Below are 23,937 nucleotides of genomic sequence, written 5' to 3'. Positions count from 1 at the left end.
AATTTAAACTTTCAGTGGTATCAGTATCAAAATTGTAGATGTTGACTTGCAGGAAAATTACCTGAAGGATAATTTCCTTCCATATTTATTAGGACTTCAAGGTAATTGTGTAATGACCTTCTTTCAATTGGTTTATTGCAACTTCATCTTTCATATTGTTACTCAAAATGTAAGAGCCATATTTATAATAAAACAAACTCTAAAATACACATTCTTCTGATACTTTTATTAGGCAAACTAAGAGGCACAGAATCATGACACAGGCATTTGAAAAACACCCTTTTTCATGAGACAAAATTTGCAAATTTTTGGGATGTTACTCACGGGTGTGACTCCAACAAGTCACCTTTTTTCCTGGTACAGTTATCCCTCCCCATTTATGGTTTTAGCTTTTGTGAATTTAATTTTAAATGGTATCTCTAGGAATCTCTAGGTCCTCCAGTGTGACTGTATAGAGGGAACACCTCTCTAGGAACCTCTAGGGCAGTGGTTCTCAACCTGTGGGTCCCCAGATGTTTTGGCCTTCAACTCCCAGAAATACTCTCAGCTGGTAAACTGGCTGGGATTTCTGGGGACCCACAGGTTGAGAACCACTGCTCTAGGTCCTCAAATACAATTTTATGTTCAGCTTCTAGAAGAGGTTAACCATACTGGAAGACCTAGGCATTACTAGATAGGTGTTTTCTCAGGTTAAAGAACATAGCAATGTGTTTATTTGTGGTTTTTCATTTTTATGGGAATTTTGTGTCTCTAACCCCACTAAATGTGGAGGGCTGTTTTTCTTTTTTGCCAATGTGCTCAGAGAACAAGCATAATTATTTTTCCTACCTGGCCTAACAAAGTCTCACCACAAGGTATATTTTTGATTATGTTTTCATTTGTACACCTCCACCCCAGTTCAGACATAAAGACAGACAGACAAAGCATCTTCCCAATGGAGGTGAATGCCAAAATAAATTACGTACTTATCAAATTATTATTATCATTATCATTATTATTATTTACATGTCTCTTGAGGCCACAGGAATCTTGTAATTTCCACCTCTCCTTAGAGATTTGTGAGAACATGCTCAAAAAGCATTGATGTTCTTGGAAAAGAAATTCCTAAGGGATCATGAGTTCCCTTTAACAGTTGTGAGAAAATATTGCTCTAGATTAGTATTGTATCTATGATCAGCTCTTTACTCTTCAAAAAGTTGATGTGAGAAACTTGAAAGATTCCTCCAAATAAAATAGTATCCTAACTACTAAATACTAGCAACAATGTCTCCAAGTATAGATCATGATTAATCATAACAATACTACATATGCACAAGAGAAAAGTGCCCATGGGCTTCTGGAAGACTAAAATTGGCACAAGGTTTTATTTAAAAATAGGGGGGCAGAGCTATTACTGCTTGCCACACCTAGCCATATTTCGGTGCTTGAGTTGTAGTTATAATGAACATTCAAAGAGTTTAATTTGTTAACCCTGTGTCCTGCATCATGGCTCTCCTGACACGAAGAGCAAACATTTGAAGAGTATACGCTTTCTATATGATGACATTCTCCATGCAATGCAGAGTGTTAGGAAATCCACATTCTGGATCCCATGGAGATTCTATTGTGATAAACAACTCATAGCTATCAGAATGCTCTTAAAATGCACAGTAAATACATCCATTTGGCAATAGGCATTTTATTCTCAACTTGATTGGGTGAAAAGCAATTAGGAAACATTTGAACATTTTGGCACAGTGGAACAGTATAACAAAATAAAGCATTTTTAAAAATACAAAGATATAAAGAAATGAATATACTCTATTTGTACAAATATGCAACTCAAATAAGCAATTAACCTGTAATATTTGTCTTATCTATCTTTTATGAAAGCATTACAAATCTTCTTTGCTTTAAATTTTAGTAAATTAGAAAAAGTGCCAAAGATAATGTGATATTCACTGCTGAAGTTAGATGTGGCTTTGACAGATACAGGGCAGATACAAAGCAGACTATACACATCATCAATGTTTTACTCAATAAAGCCTAATCTACCATATATCCTCGAGTATAAGCTGAGTTTTTCAGCCATTTTTAAGAGCAGAAAAAGCCCTCCCCGGTTTATTCTCGAGTGAGGGTCTTGGCTGGTTTATATTCGGGTCTGCTTATACTCGAGTATATAGGTAAACAAAGTAGGATAGTTTTATCTTATTAAGTTTTGTCTTATTATTATCTTAAATTACAGTTTTATGTAAATATTAAAAAACATTTAACCTACGGATGCCTCAATTAATGAAATTTTATTGGTAGCTATTTTTATTTTTGAAATTCATCACTAGCTACTGCATTTCCCACCCTCATCTTATACTTGAGACAATAAGTTTTCCCAGTTTTCTGTGGTAAAATTAGGTGCCTTGCCTTATATTTTCGTCGGCTTATACTTGAGTATATACGGGTAATTACCAAAGTACAGTAACTTAAACGGTGCTTAAAAGCTGAGACATTCGTCCGTTTTCCTTCAATTTTCAGAAAGGCATAACATATATTTCTATAAAAGTGTTTGTGAAAACTACGGATTTATTTATTGAGGCTTCTCAAAGAAGATATGGGTTGACTCATTTGTTTAGTAATGTTTTAAGTAATGGTTCACAAATTAAGGTTTGTCTGACACATTAAAATCGAAATTGATGGCATGCTCAATTTCATTCTGAAATAGAATTTTGCCAGTATGACAGTTTTCAAAAAGAGATTTTATCTTGTAAAGTAAATTGCAGAGATTCTATGGAATCAACAATACAAGTTTCATTAGTTATGGAATGTGACTTCATATGTCAGATTGCATATTGCCAAATTATTGGGACAATAAACAGGGTGAAGTTCTTTCCTCTTCTCTCTTATCTAGTTCCCGCTTGCTATTGATTTCCTATACTGGTGATCTGTGGCATGAAAAGGTGGGATGCCATTGTTTTAAGTTTATATATGCTTTAATTAATTTCAAATGGCTTCAACGCTATATAAAAATAACATTGATGTATGTATATTTTTACTTTATATTTTACTGTTATCATCATCAGTCCTGATTCTGATTATTGGTAATATAGTCCCAATTGGAAACTAATGTCTCTGTTTAGCCACTGCAAGAATGGCAAAGAATGCAAGATATGATTCCTTACAATTGAGCATATGAGTTCCAGCTGATCGAAGTTACAGTCTAAACATTTGAGAGGACTAGAATAGGGAAGGCTACCCTAATAATACAGGAAGAGTTTGTGCTTCATAAGGCAATAAAGGGACAGAACAACATGGAGTAATCAGCACTCCATCGTCCCTATCCAGATTTCAGCTTGGAAGAGCAAGGAAAGGGTTGAGAGTTAATGGGACTTGTGATATTGTGAAACATCATTACTGATCATGAAACACATGTAGAAAAGTATTAACTAGATTCCAATTTCTCAACATTCTGAAGCTTGAATCATTATGAAATTCGGTGCTAAATTGACATTAAAAATCAGGGTTTTATGTTGGAAAATACATGACAACAGATTCCAGTGTTTAGCCAAATCTTGGTTTGTTTCTCTTATACTACAGTTCTGCTGAACTCAACTATATTTGCTTCCATGTAGATATAGATAGGACTGAATGGCTTATCTGCTTTATGAGAAAGGATGCATCTCTCCTTTGTCATAATGACAATTTCTAAACAATTTCATATGCAATGCACTTAAAATAATTTCAGAGTTGGCCTCTGTGTGAACTGTGAATTATTCAACTGTTTGCAGTCAAAACCAGGCATTGATCATAGATTAAGGGAGGAAATGAAATGACATGTTGATTCCAGAGTTCAAATACAAGACGTGTCTTGAATCATTTGCAGGATCATATCTTCATCTTATTCTCTCATGCAAGAAGGTTGCAATTTGTTAAGGCTGACTAGGTACTTATTAAGTGCTGGTTTTCTTCAGAACCCTTATGTGTGATTTCTCCCATGTTATTAAAAAAACGTCCTGTAATGGGAGGGAAAACATTAATATCTATCTGTATCAAGATGTAACAAGACTTAAAGAAACAAAACTAAATCAATATGACTTAAATGTAGTATTTGAAGCCCATAACCCTTTAAAGTACAGTCACAAAAGACTCCTGCAAATCAGCATGTAAAACAGCCCATTGAAGAAACTTTGATGATGCAAAGAAAAGGAACTAGAGAACAAGCTCGGGTCATACTTAATTTTTGTACTACTCTTGTAAACATGTTTGTGATGAGGTGAATATGTTATTTCTTCCTCTGTAGCTCATCCATCAACCTATACAGAAAGTGTGTAATTTATTCCTCCCAGGACATGAGAACAAAAAGAGGAGATAGGGCTCACTTGTGCATTCCCCTTACCTATAAATCACCAAAACTCCCTCATTCACTTTAAATTTGGAATGAGGTGGTCTATCTATACCACCAGTTTTGTACACATTTTCAGATTTTACTTTTGTGAATTTGCTTATGCATGGATTTGATTAAAATATTCTTTCTAGGGATCTCTAGGTCCTCCAGGGCAACTCTATGGTCAACATCTGCTGGAAGAACCCAGAGATTCCACAAGATAATGCTTATATAAGAAAGAAGGTGGTACATAAACAAATGGATGATTGTGGCGGCAGAAATGCTGTAATCCAGTGAAGTGGCCTGTCATGCCTGTTTTAGAGAATGTATTATGAATGTGTGGGCCGGGCTGTGGTGCAGGCTGGTTAGTAGCCAGCTGCAATAAATCACTATGACCAAGAGGTCATGAGTTCGAGGCCAGCCCGTGGCGGAGTGAGTACCCAACCATTAAAATAAAAAATGGCCCTGCTCGTTGTTGACCTAAGCAACCCAAAAGATAGTTGTATCTATCAAGTAGGAAATTTAGGTACCACTTATATGTGGAGAGGCTAATTTAACTAATTTACGACACCATAAAAATTGTCCAGCAGCGTTTGGAATGAGGAAGTCGGCATCACAGTGGATGATGAAGCAGCTGCTGCCCCTGTGGCCGGAATGAGCATACCCCCAGGAAGCTGGAGAAGGTTAAATTGCCTCTGTGTCTGTCTCTGTCTCTATGTTCATATGGCGTTGAATGTTTGCCTTGTATGTGTACATTGTGATCCGCCCTGAGTCCCCTTCGGGGTGAGAAGGGCAGAATATAAATACTGTAAATAAATAAATAAATAATCAAATTTAGGGAGAACTGTTAGCAATAACAAATTCAAAAAAGGTTCTCATAGACTTTCCAAAAGAATGAAAAGTACAGGGAGGCACATGTTTTTCACTGTACACATTTTTGTAAAGTATATAATGGGTTCACCCAGCTCTGCTATTCACCATAAGCAATTTCCAATATGATCTTATACAATTTATTTTAACTCAAACTAATAACTTATAGCACACTGTTTTGGGCAACATTATCATACATAATAAGATTAAAGTAGCATTGTTTTAATACATGGCAATGGATACATTGTTATGGATACAATTCAGCTTCCTTCTTCTTGAAGATCTCTGAGAGCTCACTCCTATCACTTGAGCTCTTGATAATGCCATATCTTGGCTAATTGCTATATCATTTAGATCTATTCAGTAAAGTTTTATCACCTAATTTCAGAACTGAAACCACTTTGTTTGCTTTGGTATCTGCACTGAAGAACAGGAAGAATGTGACTTTCTTGATATTTTACGACTTCTGATGTACAGTACTATAAGCCATGGTATCTTTCTGATATTTTTCTTGAGTGATTTCAGGTCTTTCTGAAAGAATATTCCCAGATAGTGGTGGCAGTGGCATGGGATTCATGGTTTTCAATTTCTACATGAAATGACTAGGAGGAGCTTTAAAATAAATTCCATCAGAATGAGGAAATGCAGTACTATGTCATAGGTTTCACCTTTTAATTCTAAGAACATAGCTAACATCTCAAATTAGAGGTTAGATTCAGCCCAAACACAGTCCAGACTGCTTATCTAGATATAAATAGCCAGACTGTACTTCACAGGACTGTGATGCCCCAAAGAAACAAACTACACAGTCTGGAGGCAATCCTGGATGAACAGGTAATGTCAGTGGCCAAGAGCACTTTTTCATAGTGTCCAGAAAGAGTAGGTTTTTAGGCTTCACCTTTACCCAAGGAATTTGATTTTGGCCACCATCATGCCTGATGTACTTGAATATTCTTTATGCTGAGCTTTTCATTTAGTTCATAACTTCTTGAGTTGAAAGAATGTTGACAGTTGCTCAGTTATGCCAATGAAACACAATCTGTTGATAGGCTATTTCTTTTTGGATCAGTTCAAAGGACTGATGTTATATTTAAAGCCCTTAATACCTGCACTCATAACAACTGTTCCAATAGGTTTCTGAGGTTCACGTCATTGGAAATATGGGTTTTCTGGGGCTGAGAGTGTGTGATTTGCCCACTGGGTTTTCATGGCCAAACAGGGATTTGAACCCTGGTCCCCAGAGTCCACCACTCAAACCACTATGCCACATTGGTTCTCCATTGGAAATATAGTTGGCAGGAATTATACACAGGGCCTTGATAATGTTGCTACAACACTTGTGGGATGCCCTTTCTAGGGATACTCAATAAGCTCCCTCTGTTTTCACTGCTTAACAGTTAGTTAAGATGTTTTTTTGTTCAAATAAGGTTTAAATGTTTTGTTTTGTGCTATGACTAAATATTTGATTAATTTTGTTATTATTCTTCTCTCACTGATACCCTCATATATTCATGTGGGTCTTCATCCAGCTATGGATATGTATCTGGAAGCAGGGTTCTTCATTCTACATTTGTACCAGGATGATAACTGCAGGTTGCCATTATAGCAGCTATTATGGCAGCTAAGAGGCTATAATAAAGGGTTTAGGTCTAATAATGGAGGTTTTATGGTTCATGGTAAGTGAAATAATGCTCTACTGAATGATATTAAAAACGGATTGGATAGAGGTTGAAAATAACATTACTTAGTCACAGGGCTCATAAAAAATCTTATGTCCTGGTAGAAAGCCCCACATGTGCACTGATCAGCTGCAAATGCAAATAAACCTGCCCTCTCATTTAACAAAGAATTCATTTTAGGCTAGCAAACATTGCATTGAACTTTGGCACCCCTTTAAAAAAATCAATGAGATATGAGGATTAAAAGCAGGGGAGGGCACACTCTATGCACCCAAGGGATAGATTTGAATCTTCCTGATTCAGTGTCTTGCAGTGCTCGCATTTTCACAGACCCTCAAAGTGATGTTACAGGAGCTGGAAGTCACTTTTGGACAGTTTTTAAGCGCTATTGTCTATAGGTAAGGATATGGTGAGGTGTTGTAAACCTGGGCCTCACATTTGGAAAAAGGCAGGATAATAATCAAACCCTGTATTAAAATACTGAATAAAAACTACATTCCCCAGGTGATTTCTGAGCTGAAAAATAGTTTTCTTGACTGCCAAATTAATGGGTGAATCCAAGGATTTTGAAAGATCTGGAGGGGCCATGCACCACATGTAGTCTATGGGTTGAACAATTCCAAACTCTTGATGTTATGAACTGTTTTAGTCCCAATAGCATTTGCTGTAGTTCCCTCCTGATTAATACACAAATACTGTAGTGTGATACCTCTGAGAGATTCCACATTTTTTCCAATATCCAAGCTTTCTTCCAGTACAGTTGAGTATTCCTTATCCATAATGCTTGGGACTAGAAGTGTTTTGGATTTCAGATTTTTTTCCAGACTTTTGGAATAGCTCTACTTGTATATATGTATATCATGAAATAATTTGGAGATGGGGTCTATGTAAAAACATTAAATTCATTTATGCTTCATATACAGCTTATACACATAGTCTGAAGGTAATTTTATACAACATTTTAAAATAGTTTTGCACGTGAAAAACAAAGTTTCTGTACACTGAACTATCAGAAAGCAAAGGTATCACTATTTCAGCCACCCATGTGAACAATTCTGAATTTAAGAGTATTTCAGATTTTGGAATTCCACATAAGGGGTTCTTAACCTACTAAAACATTTCCTGATACACAATTTAGCATTTTGCTGCAATGTACAGATTTCTTTATTTCAGTTCTCTTGCGTGCTCTTAATAAACAGTTTACAGCAACCCAGGTGCTACCAGTGGGTTTTTTCCCTTGCAACATGTTTTTTCATTTTATTTTTTTCAGATGTTTACACATTTGAGATGGTTTAGTATCTGATGCCTGCTTGAAGCCTAAAAGAGACAAAGGTATTTGGCTCATTTCTGTACAAAAAATATAGAGCGAAGTCTTACATTTCATCATCATATTCTTTAGGAGGAGATACTGCAATGACCAAATCAATCCAATCCTAAAAACAAAAACAAAAAAAACAAAAAAAAGGGGGGGGGGGAGAGGAGAGAAATAGAGACTTACTAGAGGCTTTATTCTTAAAGGACCAGGGAATCAAATACACATCTTCAAAGCAGACATTTCTCATTATAATATATTAGGAAGATGGCATTCCGTATATTGCCACAAATGCTACGCATTAAGCTTTTCAAAGGCCATATACTAATTATGACACTTGCCACCAAAGATGATGGCTTTTTGGGTATTTGCCTGGCCACATAACATTACAACTCCAAAGAGACGCATCTAATTCCACACAATGAGTGCTAGTGCTGGTCACATGGGCCCATTATTAATTAGACAAGCATTTATATAAACAACCGAAACAGCCTCCCTATCTGTAAACATCCTTGTTGCTGGTTCTGACAGTGTCTTCACATTCTTCCAGGATAAAGCTCCTGGGAACGTTGGAGATTTTCCTCCGCCTTTGCTAGAGAGCTGAGACCTCTGTTACACAATGGGGACTGAAGTTTTCATGTGCACTTTCCAGTAATTTCTGAAGGAGAAGCTTAGGAAGGTAACTTAGAATGAAGGCAGTTTATTTGACCTTGCCCTAGACTAAGGCATGTACTGGCCTAGACAAATGTGTGAGTCTTATGGTACTCCTGGTGGAGGGCTCTGCTTGGGGTCTTAAGCCCCAGCTTGTTGTGAGAAGACTGTGGCTTCCTATTAGAGCTCAGTGTTTCCCATATGTTGGTCTTCTGGATGTTTTGTCCTTCAGGTCCCAGAATTCCTGACAGTTGACTAAGCTGGTTCAGGATTCTGGGAGCTGAGGTCCAAGAGAGCTAGAAAACCAAAGTTTGGTAACCATTATATTTGTTGAAGGATAGTGAAAGCTTTCTTGACTCCAAAATACCTGTTGCATATACTGATTGCCAAATACATCTTGTTTTACACCAGTGGCTTAGTCTCAACTTGATCATGCTTAAAAGGTGACCCTGATAAAACTCAATTCAAGATCTAACCCCTTAACAGCATACGACCAGCTCATTGAATTTTATGAACTGGTATACATTTATCATAGAAACTAGCTTTTATATGTAAAAATCCCAATCTCTGGTCATATTACTTATAAAGATTAACATGTGAATTTGCCATCTACACTCCATACCATTGGTAAGTTCTAGCATGACTAGATAAATTGCCAACATCTCTAGTTACAATTATTCTCTTGATCTGTCATACTAGTCTATTAATGATGAAAAATGTTTTCCCAAAATGTATTAATTTTGATTTCCCAAACTGGGTGGATATATGATAAGCAGCATGATAAACAGGTTGCTGTGAGTTTTTCGGGCTGTATGGCCATGTTCCAGTAGCATTCTCTCCTAACATTTCACCTGTACCTGTGGCTGGCATCTTCAGATGTTTGGTACTTCCAAAGATCTATGTAGAATCAAGATATGGGTAGTCCTTCAGATGTTAATTCCAAAGATTTAACTGAGGTTTACTTCCAGATAAGTTTATATAGGAGTATAACTAAAATTGGTAATGATGGAGCTAAATGTAAGATAACATTTTTGACTTTCTGAATAGCTCGAGCATATGTTTTTGAGTTTTAAGTAAAATTATAAATAAAATAATCATTTTAGTGGGATCAAAGGGCTGCTATTAACATTCACGTTCACCAATGAAGTTCTGGGTTATCTTCTGTATCATTTCATGGTTTTAAGAGGACAATTTTATTTTTTGAGATTACCATGTGTCTTTCATTTTTCTATAATCTCTCATTTAATGTTCGCAAATGAGTTGATTATTTATTTTACAACCAGATCTTAGCGAGACAGTAATATATAAAAAGTTGATTCTTCAGGCAGGAAAATGCTGTTAACTTACCCCACCCACAATCCAGGCTTTTGCAAGAGTTGCCTGAGCCTCGTCCAGCTTCGCATTCACTAGAATCTTCCCATTTACAGCCATTATTTCGTCCCCTTTCACAATGCCTCCTGATAAAGGGAGAACAAGGTGAAGAAGTAAGAAAATTAATTTCATTGGAATTTACTACTCAGCATAGTAAAAAACCTACTATTTTTTTAAAAAAGAAAGGAATCCTGACCAATTAAAACTGTGTCACACCAAAATAATAATGACTAGATATTTATTTATATTATTCAATTTTATCCCATGTTTCCACTAAAGCACCCTTCTTTTCTTGGTATTGCTGTGTGCCTTCAAGTCATTCCTAACTTAAGGTTTACAGGGGTGTTTTTTTCAGAGGGGGTTTGTCATTGCTTCCCTCTTTCTATTTCTATTTTATTTTGATGACAACACTGTATGGTAGGTTATGCTGAACAATAATGGCTGGGTCAAGGTCATTTAGTGTGTTTCATATATTAGTGGGAATTGAAACCTGGATCCCCTACTTCCTTGCTGATGCAGTGAACACTATTCACTGCACCACACTGGCTTTTCAAATATCACTAAGGTCTCTCTTAGGCCCCTTCCACACAGCTGTAAAAATCCATGTTGAACTGGATTATATGGCGGTGTGGACTCAGATAATCCAGTTCAGAGTAGATGTTGTGGATTATTTGCCTTGATATTCTGGGTTATACTGTGTGGAAGGGCCCTTAGAGCCACATTCACCGGCAGGAATATCTGTATGCTTACTACTACAGTAAAAGAGAAATGAGTTGTGGTGAGTTTTTCAGGCTATATGGCCATGTTCCAGAAGCATTCTCTCCTGACATTCTCTCCTGACCCTTCTGGAACATGGCTATACAGTCCAAAAAACTCACTGCAATCCAGTGTTTTCAGCCATGAAAGCCTTCGACAATACATTAAAAGGTAAATCTTTAAAGACACAAATAAATTGTGAGTTTATGTCCAAAATGATTGCAGTGCATAACATTACAAGATGTTATGCTTGTTGTGTTTAATTATGCCATTTGTTGCATACAGTCCTTGTATATTTTCAACCTGACACCACTGAAGCCACTTCCGGATAGTTCAGAACACAAGGCAATTGGGAGATAAATAAGAGTTAAATAACCTTGGTGTCATTCATGGCCACTGCAATACACTGCAATAACGGTGTCAACAAAAGTCATGAAAGTCTTAGACAACAGCAGCTCATTGGGGGGTTTCTCTTAGTGGTTTGCATAATTATGCCTTATGCTAAAATACCAATTTTTGTTTTGTTATGTTGATACCTGTTTCAAACGCAGTTGTATTTTATTTAACCTTTGCAGCTTTTAAACATGTTGGTATTTGTGGAGCTTGGTGTAGTTGAGTTTTATTTGGCATTTATAGACTGCATCTAAAAATGCCAAATAATTGAAAAGATCTCCAGGCCACAAGGTATCACAAGGCTCTTTATCACACTGCAAAGTTATCTATTCTGCCATTTTCTTCCAGAGCATTTCAAGTCATTAATGTACAAAGCGGGATAAAACTCTAAGAACAGAATAGTTTTTAATTATGGCATAATTTAATTCAATCTGATGGAAAAAGTAAAACAGCTCTTTGTCCTAAAGCTTCAGTTCCTGAAAGCCTAATAATGTTTGACAGCTTGAAAATGTTTACAGAGCTATCTAATCTGAGGAGTAATGAAAGTTAATTTATTCTATCTTAACAGTAGCTACTTACCATGCTTGTCTGCAGCACCCCCCTCATAAATAGCAGATACCACTATTTTTCCAATTGGGGAATCAACGCCTCCTTCTACTGCAAGATCTAATGATCCTTCCTGTTAAAGAAAGTTAAATACATAAAATATTGAACAAATTCACCTTTGTGAATCCATCGAGGATCAAAGCATAAATAGATTTATTTCATTTTATTGTTTTATTCTGTGAAGTTCCATGCACATTAGTAGCACTATCTAAATAACTGGTCACCTTTACTACTATCAAACGTCTTCCACAATACACTTTGAAAGGTCATTTTTTCCGTTAATAATTTGGAACAGAAATGTTATTTATTTTTATACATATTTCTAAATTAATTTGCTATTAAAGTAAACAAAATAGTTTATAACAACAATCAAGAAAAGAAAAATAGATAATTGTAATAAAATCAATATGATCAACTACTAATAAGATAAGTAGTTTAGGATCCAACATAATTAGAACCGCTAAATTCTTAGAGATTTCTCCACTATCACAATCTATTTCCTATATTTTAATGGGCAAGATGCTGTACATATGGGCACCATGACTTAAAGGGCCTTCTTCCAGACACTATTTTGGTAAGTAGGGAATCACAAACAAGAAGTCTAAAGTTCCCATGTGGTTTTCCAAATGGCCTGAGAGCTAAATCAAAGCATAAAAGGACCTGATAATGAAGGGTTTCTTCAGGATGGGCCCATGACATCCTATAACCTGAGATGAACCTAACTTTTATATATAAAAAGAGCTACTACGTTTCGCTGTTTAATCCTCACATTTGTATGCCTTTCCCCTGAGAAAAAATGGGGGGTGAGAATGTTACACAAAGAAAAAAAATTGTGCTAGTATTAAATAATTAAACATCTTGACATACTGTGACAATGACAGCATCACCTGCCAACTCATTCCCCTTGCAACTATGGCTCTTCACTAGGTTGAGTCTGAAAACATAGGATGGAAGAGAATGACAATACCATCTTTTGGATTTAACCCAGTGAACAGCCACAGCTGCAAGGGGAGCAAGTGGGCAGGTGAAGCTGTCATTGGTACAGTAAATCATGTGATGTGGAAAGCCTGAATTCTCCCGGCGCTAGTTAGATTATAGTTTGTCTGCCAGTGATACATTGGCACAGCTCACACGGTTTGACGATTCCAAGCATACGACAGTTACATGAGGAAAGGCAAGAAACCAATTTTGGAACCCGAAAAGAGGTTTACATATTACATGGTGGCATAGTGATAAAATATGAGTATTCTATTATCTGAGCAATATCAAGAGACATTTTAAAATGCCTGGACAGGTAAATTCTGATGCTGGTGGTCGGGGGTGACTGGTGCTTTCCCTTTTCCATAGAATGACTCTTGCTTTATCCACAGATCACATCAAAATCCATAATTTTGATTATGGGTCATGTACTCAACTAAAACATGAGGCTGACTTATGTACAAATATGTATAATAATCATAGTAAGAAACTGAGTAGTTAACATTATGTTGGCATTTTATGACAAACAAAAGCTGAGGCAATCATTTCACTCTCATAGTAAGGACAGCTTTCTGAAGTGGTATTACAATAGGCTTTTTAAAATGTCTGTATTATTAACTTTAAAAATGAAAAATGAAGCTAATTGACATAACACGCTGTCTCCTAAAGAAATGTAAAGTAAGGATCCAAAGAAAGGACTCAAGGAGTCAGCAATTATCCTCATTCCATCTCAGCCGCCCTGAGTCCCCCCGAGTGAGAAGGGCGGGGTATAAATGTTGTAAATAAATGTTACCTTCTTAATACGCAGAAGTCGGACATCTTTCCCCATAAGCTGATCTGGTGAAAACTAGCAGAATCAAAGGAATACAAGTAAGTCATATTCCACTTTTTCAATGCAAACTAAAATAAGCAGGCATGTAGCTTAAAACAAAACTTGATCTAATTTATTTTTGCCTTGTTCAGAAAACTGAAAATAAAAGCAGCTTCAAAGATGTAACATTTGTAAAAAAAAAAAAAGATGAATATTTTAAATTTCTTCTTACCACTGAGTAGGGATCAAAATTTTCCACATATTTCTGGAAGCCCTGAAAATAAAACTGATAATTAAATACACCATACACAGAAACAGGTTCAGATAAGATGAAAGAAAATAAGTGAAATGAAGATGCTTAAAGTTAACTCAACTTCCTCCTGACAGTCAGAAGACATTTGTACTATCTTTTAAGATGCAAGAGTCAAACTTATAGTTGAGAAATGTACCAAATTCAATAACAGATTGAGTGAAATTTGATCTAGTGCGAGTGAAGTAAAATGCAAGCAAAAGAATTTTGAACAATGCAGATCTGTACCAGTATAATAAGACCAAATCAAAACAGATGAAGGGAAATTGAAACGGAGCAGGAGTAATGGTAGCCACAAGGAACAAAAAAACAAAACAAAAAACAAACAAATCAATTCTTCTAAAGCATTTATTTCATACATTAGTTTGCATTTGTCCCATGCAAACATATTGATTCCCCCTCTTAAAATTAATCTCACTTCACTTTATGCCACATATTGACTTTACCACTGAAATAACAGGATAAGACTATTTTGCGAGGACTTCATCTGGTACATCACTGACTACAATCTCTGTATCTGCTTCAGGAATGCCCTATGTCAGACACCTGACACAGGTATTCCATGCACCTTAATGGACCTATCTACTTGCATCACTGATATCTTTGCAGTAACATTTGGAAAAGTTCAGAATTTGTAAAAGTTACTTTTTGGAGCATAATTTCTAGAACCCTAAACCTACAATCCTCCAGCTTGGCTAGAAGATTCTGGAAACCATAACACAACAAAATAACTGTTTGATTAATTTTAATTTTATTACAGTTTTTCCTGGTCCATCCTACTTTCACCTTTTTTTGACTGGCAGGGTTTTCAATTTCTGGTTTCACAGGTTCTATATTTCAGGAATAACTGTGATCATGAAACACTTTACTTGCAAACTGTATAATTTGCAGGCAGCACAACATGACACAATATTCTAATTTTATGTCTGTAAAAAAGGCTAAAATAAAGTACAGTTATTTCATATTAAAAGGAAAGATCTTGAGCAAATCCAAAGAGTTGTACTATGAGTAGAGCTACTAATCCTTTATATGATTTAAGGCAAATCACTTGATCTTTCTTAAGTCTGAGGTCAACTTCATAACAAGCAGATGTTATCCCTGAAGAATATTTTCCTGGGAAAATTTGTTTTAGGAAATAATGAAGATAATACCTTCAAACAAGTACTGAATCCTATTACAATGACCATTCTAAAATTAACACGCTTAAATGTATTTAATGTTCTCAGAAAAAACAGGACCAACACTTAACTGTAAATCACCGAAATATTGTTGCACTTGTGGGGCTGACAAAGGAATTACTATAATATGATCTTTGCATATTCCAGATCTTACATGATCAGTCTTATGAGAAACATGTGTGGGTATACATCTTAGCAGTGAAAATAGTGTCAAGTATTGATTTTTAAAAAATTCAATTCTTCTTTACACTACATTAATCTCATAATAAAACCATTTCTGGAAAAAACACCATTAAATAATATACGATATGGGCAATGGTTTTTCAAAACCTTATGTAAAATAAACTTTTAGTTCTTTGTAAACTTTAGGCTCTACACACAAATCTGGGGCCTGCCCCTGACCAATGGCAACAGCAGGAGTGGAGTTTAAATGGCTCAGTTGGGCCAAAACCAGTTCAGCCCTGCTGTACTGTCAGTCATTCACATAGCCTTGGTAGTTTGTCAGAGGACTCTTGACAGTCACTGCATGCCGTTGCTGACAGCAGCAAAGATGGCTGCATGGTCAAAGGAGAAGTGGAAATTGCCTCTTTCTTTTCCATGGCTGTGTTTGGCATCTTTGCTGATGTCAAAAAGATGGTGGCTGGGAGATCTCCAGAGCTCTGTGGCCTGCTGCTGCAGTGACAAAAATAATACAGCTCTGATTTGTCTGCTATTTCCTATGCCATGGAGAGCAAGGAAAAGGGGATGGCAGTGCCAGGCCATGTGGACTGGTTAGAATCAGTCCAGCTGTCCATACTAATCCCAGAGAGCTTGGCTGCTTCAGAGATTGCCAAAATCCTGGAGCATTCCCTGGCTTCTTCTAATGTGTTATTATACCAGGTTAACCTGCTTTATCTCGCATTACAGACTTGATGTGGCTAGATGACATCTGGATGTTTAGTAATGACTTCCGGCCAAAATTGGGGTATACGGCCAGTTTAGACAACCCTATGTTAGAAATGCATAATATCATGACTTTTCTTCTGCATGGGGTGGGATAAATAAGATATTCAAAAATATGACAATATGTTTATTTGTAAGGGAGTACTGAAATGCTATACTTGGGGATTTTGCATTTGAGTAATACATGTGTCACTACATTTAGCAAAACAAGAAGACAAAATAACAAAACAAAAAACTCTCCTGATAAGCCCATTAAATCTATATATTTTGCAGGCAGCTGATTTTTGTACCCCCTGCATGGGATGGTATGTCCCAAGTATTTTCAGTCACTGTTATACGTAAGGTTTTGTAGACAGACAAGGGTGTAACAGAGGCAGCAATAAGCCCTTGAAGGTCAGAAAGATCTAGGCATAGTAATTTTCAAACAAGGCCCTTCTCACCCAGCCCTATCCACAAAGAGTCAAACAGGATTCTTGCTTTTCTAAGTGGAACATGATTCTTTGTGAGATTTTGGTACTAAATCAATAGAAATCCTTGGAAATCTTTCAAAGCACAGCTTAAATATAGCACTCTTTGACAAGATGCTAAAATATTAGACAGAAAATCTACCTTAAGTAAAACCAAGGACCAATAATGATTGCTGATAGCAGCAACAGTAACAAACGTTGCGATAGGCAGGTACCGTATGAAATAAATGAATAATCTGTTTCTAATATCAGATTATCAGATTATTGTCTGGTGTTCATAAGAGTTTGATAACAGTTTGCTAACAGGATCACATGCAATCACAAAGGGACAAGAAAACCAATTTAAAAAATGTTTTATTGTATTCTTGTTCCGACTCAATATGGAGAAAAAAAGGAAAAGAAGAGAATTTTGGTATATATATATAAAACAAAGCAAACACAACTGAAATGCAAAACACCATGCAAAGAAGAAATAAAACTTTATTTTACTTGTTTTTTGTTAGTTTTAAATGATGAATTGTAAACCACCATTCTTTTAAACATTTCATGAGGCTGGAAGAAAAGGAGAAACAAATTGCCAAACAAGCCATTAGTTTCTATGTAAACACACAAAAATAAATGACCATCAACCCCATATATTTCCTTTATATGTCCAAAGTTAATTAGAGTCAATGGAAATACTAATCCCAATGACTCTTAAATTCTGCATGGTTAATGGTACTTAGTGCGATAGAAAACATTAAGAGCATTTGCATGAAACTGTCCAATACAAGGGTGGAAGGAATATTCTCCATTATTTATTACCCAGTTAAAAAAATGGCTTTCCTGACCACCCAGAATAGAATAGAACCATAAGATTTTTGCACTTTTCTTAACGTATTTAAACATCTCATAACATTCCAGATTTTTTACATGGAGGGAGATACAGCTTTTTTTCATAAAAATACTTTTTCTATGCAGTAAATGTGTTTCCTAACAATAAACTATTTTTGTTATTTTTTGCATAGAGAAGAGCCATTTGTTTTTTTCTGCACTGCAAAATTATCCAGAACACTTCAGATATCTTGAAAACAGGGATAACACTGTGCAAGAAAGTTTATTTTCTTTCACAGAAGGAGGGAAACTGTAGTACATTGTATATGGGACTTGTATATTGGGGCAAAAAAAGGAAGATTTCTATCTCTTCCTAGAGATGTAGCTATGATGGGACTGGAAATCTGTTTTAGCTAACTTTGTGAGATGCCAGGTATTTTGAATTTCAGGCACATTTATGGTATGTCAAATTATTTGGATAACACAGGCAGTTTCTACACTGCCATATAATCCAGTTCAAAGCAGATAATCTGAATTCAGAAACTGGATTATATGGCAGTGTAGGGCAGCACTTAACAACTAAGGGCCCTTCTACACAGCCATATTACCCAGAATACCAAGGCAGAAAATCCCACAGTATCTGCTCTGAACCGGGTTATCTCAGTCCACAGTTCAAAGCACATATTCCAGTTCAAAGCAGAAAATGTGGGATTTTATTCAGCAGTGTGAAAGGGGCCTGGGTTATCTGAGTCCACACTGCCATATAATCCAGTTCATTGTCTTCTCAAACAGTGAGGCATTTGACATTTTTCTCTTCATTGCCTTTTCCTAAATACATAGAAAATAAACATGCGAGGCAGCTTTAGTCCAAACAGGGCTTTAGAGGCACTGTTGGTAGTTTACTCGTACAAATTAGATGAGCAAAAGAGTACTTCATTCCTCCCAAAATGTCAAAAAAAGTAAAAGACTGCAAAGTTAAAGAACCTGATAACTGGCAAGATTGATGCCTGTGGCATTATAATGGATCTGGAGGATATGTGCCCTTGCATAATGTTGTTTTTTTTTTTACATTTTGTATTTTATGTTTTTGTCCTACTTTTCCCACAGTGTAAATACATCTTCCTCCTTTGTTTTGATCCATGCAGTAACCTTTTGAGAAAATTCAGTTTGAGAAGTTATGACTCAACCAAAGTGATTTTTATGGCTGAAGGGGACTTGAACCCGGGTATCTTTAATCTAGTATATTAAACCATAGCATAATGTTAGCTTTAATAAGCAGCACAATTTTTTTTCAGAAGGACAGCATTCTGTGAAAGCTATCTAGCTGATAAGTAAGTGATACTCTAATTGATTTGTTTATAAGAAAGGCAAGACCATGTGACTTACTGTAACCAAAATAAAAAAGTGCTAAATGTGCTAATCTTGGCATGACTATCAATTTGTACAAAATCTCACTTACATTGCTATGCTCTTTATCATTAACTGAATAAAAAAGAAACCCCCATGGGCTTCAGCTGAAAGATAGAGACTACTGTCTGATGAGTGGAATGACTTCTATTTCTCTTTGGCAGAATATATGCTCTACAGAAATCAGGATCAGTTTAGAAACAGGTTTTGTTTCTTAAAGGAACAGTTAAATTTTGGTTTTGCTGATTTTATGCTCAACAAAATTGTTAAAGCAGATGACTGATTTAAAACTCATTTTAAAATTATTTATTATAAGCATTTATATCCCGCCCTTCTCACCCCTGAGAGAGGACTTAGGACAGCTTTACAGTTAACATCATTAGACGCTGAACAAACCAATATAAAACATAATAAAAATATAATAATATTAAAACAATTATGGTTAAAATAGATAGTATTAGTTAAAACATCCATATAAATATACATTCAAGGACGCATTCCAAATCGAGATCCAGGTCTATCCAAATTACATAAGAGATTTCATTAAAGAGTAATTATAGCCAAAATATATGGAAACTGTAGTTCCTATAATTCATTTTCAGAGTATCTACATGAACTTAAAAAACACCAAGAGATAATGAAGGTAGTTAAAAAAAATTTTTTTGGGAAGGATTGTACTATTGTAGGACGAGAAAAATGCTTGTGTTGACTTTATACCAGATGTATAGTTTTCTACACATAATGAACTGAATTATGGGTGAATTCCACCTTGGATAGATGCTTCTTTCAATTCATATTGCTGCCATAATGACTGTAAATATATGACATAACAGGAAAGTCAACATGTCCCATATTATATAAAAGCTTGGGGCTCTATTGTTATGTTATCATCAATAGTATATGTAGTATATGGTCTGATTGAATCAATCTTTCCAAATGTGCTCCAGAAAAGGAATAGAACAAGGACACAATAATATAAAGGGCCTTTGTATGGAGACCCCTGTCTTTTTTTATGTGCTCTTTCCACATTATGGAGAATGATCAAAATTCTGTGTCATATTCTATGACATCAAAATCAAATTTTGTATTCTGTACAACTCATCCAAAGAAAGCAAATAAATACGTTTCTGATTATTATTATTAATTTGGTCTGCATTTCAAATATTTTTCATAATCACTTCTACATCCAAGAGTTATGGAAAAGAGGAAGTCACTAAAAAGGGCATGGAAACCCCACAAGTTACCAAATATGATGTAACTAGGCTTTAGGGATTCACCAGGATCATGCATACAGCTTATTGTTGCTGCCACAATCTGGTGGATAATAGCAAAACGTAGGTGTGTTAAAATGAAGGAACTGAAAGCTTCCAAATATTTTAATAACAATTACTGCAAAATACCTATGACATGTTTCGTGTGCATTCTGACAGAGAACACAAAAGCCAAAGTGGAGACTAACAGTGAGCAGAACGCTCGACATATCACATCCAACACATACCTTTGGCATGCATACAACACTAGCAAGGGCTTACCAGGGCTTCTGATTTGATTGCTGGTCTGGCCATGATATTATGGTCAGGATGCAGCATGACTGGTTTGGAGACTATAGGTACAGTTGGGCGACGCTGGGCAGGAGGGCTTGGAGAAAATTGCTATGGAGTTCAATTTAAGAGTTTTATAGGGGAAAAACACCTTAGTATGCTTCATGCAAAGCCAATATTCTAAATGACATTCATATCCTTAAAATCAGTCATTCAGACTCTTAAAAATTATCACAATGAACACAAAGCTAGTTATAAGCAAGTATATTTTTCAGCTATGAATGCTACATTTCCCATATTAAACAATACACCTTCTAGCAACTTACTGATGACAACAGTCTCAAAATTATATAACCAAGCCTGAAACTGGACTGAAATGGATTTAAGGACCTCCTCACAAAGGGCATATTTGCCCTGTTTTGTCACTTTTATTCATGGCAAGGACAGTCTGCTGTGTGCCTTCAAACAATACACAGCAAGCCCCACCCACATTCCTCCCAGTGTAGAAAAGCCGAAACAGGGAGGAAAGTGTAGTTTAGGTAGCTCCAATAAAGCTACCCACATTATCCTCCCCTTTTTTGCTGTATGATGGCAGAAAGCGGGGCAACATGCATTGTCATCCTTTCTGCCTTCTGATGGGGACAGGGTGCAGTTAAAACGACGACAGAGAAGTAACATTCCTTTGCTATAACCTAACCACATAGGGGTGAAATGGACCTTAATTTATCTTGGGTTGGACTTATTTTGCCGCCTGTTATCAATGCTTTAGTTTCCACCCCATTCATTTCCTCATTACCAGCTCCCTTGTAAACCAGGAGGCTTGCTTGGATTGACTCTATGGGTGGCAATGCCTAGAGTGATTGTGTCCACTGTCATATCCATGTCTTTATTTTAATGTCCAACCAGGGTACTGGCAGACTAAACGGCCAAACAAGAACAAAATCCCTAAGATAATGACAAATCCATTTGGATCCACCAATCTTTTGGGGCTGTTTATCTTAATTGTTCCACTATTGCTAAGGCTCCAAGAGTGAATCTAAACCCCATTAGGCAACAATTTGCTCATGACTATGAAACATTTCTCCATTTTCTGATCACCATCAGCCTGTTCAGCAAACAAAAGCAGGTCTACGGTATAGTCTGCAGTATGGGTGGAGCCAGATACCGATTGGGACAAATCCATGGTCATCACAGAGGAGATGAAGTCCTGAGATGTTTCTCACATAATGGACCCAGTAAGAATGTTGAAATCTTAGCATCTGAAACCAAAGGGACTCTAACACAACTTCCAAGACCAGTTCTGCCAGCAAAGAGAACGAGACTGTAGAACAGCAGAATTCCTATTCTGTTCCAGCCACCTGTTCTCAAATACACACAAATTTAAAAATAAACTCTTTAGTGCTGCTTTAAAGCAAGTATTTTTAAAACGCACATTGAATTTGAAACTGAGTTAAAGACATTTGATTTAGAAATTGTTCTGTAAAATCAAGCTCACTTTACGTATCTTAACCATAACCACCAAGGGACAGCTTTCATAGTTAAATTTCTTATCAGAACTAATACTGAAGCATGTCTCTGCCCCTGAATAGCTTCAACCCTTTGACTAGCAATACTTTGAACTATCTCAGATTCCTTTTGCCCATTCCATTGCTTTTCTTATGGCATGGATATTGCACTGTATTGGTGAGCAGTTGTGAGCTAAAATGTTATGCAAGGTTGGTAGATAAAGGACTTACATAGGGTTTTTGTGATTTTAAAAACTAGTAGACCAGAAGATCATATTGTTAAATGAGTGCCCTTATTCTGATAGTGTGAAGAGGAATAGCATGTTATTATTTAAAAAATGTTAAACATGCAATGACATACAAACTTTAAAAATGGTAGACATCTGGGGAGACTATTTGAGCTATGTGTCACTAACTACTGTACATCACTAAAATCCTTATAGTAGAAGTCCATGTCTTCATCCATATAAAGACAATACAGGGTGGAACGGGGTGCTCAGAGTTTGAACAAGTATTTGTGCAACCAAGTAATAATGAAAGTTTTGTTTATACTATTTATGTAGTAATGACAACTGCTTAAACAAAAATCTGACTGCTATTCCAAGCTAGAATAGATCCAGTAAATAAGTTGAAATTACATAAGGATTGACTTACCAAGTTCCTACTGAATCAAATATGCTCTAATTAAGATTACCATGCTCATTTTGGCCTATAAATCCTTCCTTATGAATTGTCTTATAAATTTTCCCCTACTAGCTTCATAATGGAAGATAATAATATATAACAACATACATTATATAAATATATATTTTATTTACTAAAATACATGTGACATACCAATGAGCTGCCTGATGTAGATGATATTTTGCTGACTTGAGATGTATTTCGTGCAACCTAAATGACAATACATTCCATACTGGTTATGATAAACTACAATTGTGATACAATGCTGTAAATAAATAAATAAAAATAGTCAATAATTATATTTTGGAGAACTATCTGATGCACACAGGTCAAATAACTATTAGGTGTTTAAGCTATTTTAATGTTTAATGTTTATATGCTGTATATAATCTAAGTTGATATTTAAAATAACATTTCAAGTTGTTGTGTGTCTTAAAATCATTTCCAATTTATGGTGACCCTAAGGCAATCCTATTACAGGGTTTTCTGGAGCTGAGGGTGTATGACTTGCCTCAGGTCACCCAGTGGGTTTTCATGGCTGAGCGAGGATTAGTACCCTGGTCTCTATAGTCATAGTTCAGCACTCAAACCACTATGCTATGCTGGTTATCCCAGAGTGACTTAAAAATAAAATAGAATAAAATAATTAAAAAATACCATAATTTTGTATTGAGAAAGAACTAGTTTTAAAATTCTTGTCAACAAAAATGAAAACAAAAGAAGAGAAATCCTTTTTTTCCCTAGCAATATGAAACCAACATTGCAGCTGGATGGTCTTGGGATAGCCTGTAGGAGCAGTCCAGGAATATAGTGTACCAGATGCTTTCCACTGTGATTAACACAGACTGCTTACTAGGAAAATTGCTACTGCATGATAGAGCAGGTTTATTGGTAAGAAACATGCCACTAAGAAAATTGGAATAGTCACCTCTGAGTATTCCTTGCCTAAGAAAACCTCATGAAATGCATAGAGTCATTATAAGTCAACTTGAAGGCACATAAACAGACAGACATGAAGCAAACAAAGAGCCAATGCCTGGTTTTCAATTGCCATGCACATTTGATAAACCAAGAGCCATAGCTGCTTTTTATGTGGAGTTTAACCAGGGAAAAACCCCACATGCTCAATAAAATAATATGATCTATTCTCATGCAGCACAAAAATATTTACATAGTATGCAAGTGCACACATCAGAAAAAGAAAGCAAAGACTTCATAAACTATAACTATGAATTTCTCTTTTAATTTGGAGATCAGGAGAATGCAAAAATGAAATATCAAGCAAAATGGAATATAGATTTTTCGATAA

The 23,937-nt window shown here is 35.9% G+C and overlaps 1 protein-coding gene and 1 long non-coding RNA gene across 3 annotated transcripts in view; one reads left to right on the top strand and one right to left on the bottom strand.

Annotated features, from left to right (window-relative positions):
• The window catches only part of LOC134295379 (uncharacterized), an 86,198-nt gene that overhangs the window by 22,932 nt on the left and 39,329 nt on the right, over positions 1 to 23,937 (top strand). The gene's annotated exons all lie outside the window — the stretch shown is intronic.
• Positions 208 to 23,937, bottom strand: part of ush1c (USH1 protein network component harmonin) — a 72,353-nt gene continuing 48,623 nt past the window's right edge. Inside the window, exons 16-21 of one of the 2 annotated variants that reach the window (XM_062967670.1) lie at positions 14,014 to 14,055; positions 13,764 to 13,817; positions 11,966 to 12,065; positions 10,214 to 10,323; positions 8,281 to 8,336; positions 208 to 3,983 (exon numbers count right to left, since the gene is read on the bottom strand). In XM_062967670.1, the coding sequence (XP_062823740.1) occupies positions 3,971 to 3,983; positions 8,281 to 8,336; positions 10,214 to 10,323; positions 11,966 to 12,065; positions 13,764 to 13,817; positions 14,014 to 14,055 (375 nt within the window). In that variant the 3' untranslated portion in view covers positions 208 to 3,970. Of the gene's footprint in view, positions 3,984 to 8,280; positions 8,337 to 10,213; positions 10,324 to 11,965; positions 12,066 to 13,763; positions 13,818 to 14,013; positions 14,056 to 23,937 lie in introns of those variants that run through there. The other variant, XR_010001925.1, reaches the window with a different exon arrangement.

Source organism: Anolis carolinensis, chromosome 1, assembly GCF_035594765.1.
Source record: "Anolis carolinensis isolate JA03-04 chromosome 1, rAnoCar3.1.pri, whole genome shotgun sequence".
Lineage (NCBI taxonomy): Eukaryota > Metazoa > Chordata > Lepidosauria > Squamata > Dactyloidae > Anolis > Anolis carolinensis.
Note: the sequence above shows the minus strand (reverse complement) of the source record. Positions and strands in the feature narration are given on the sequence as shown.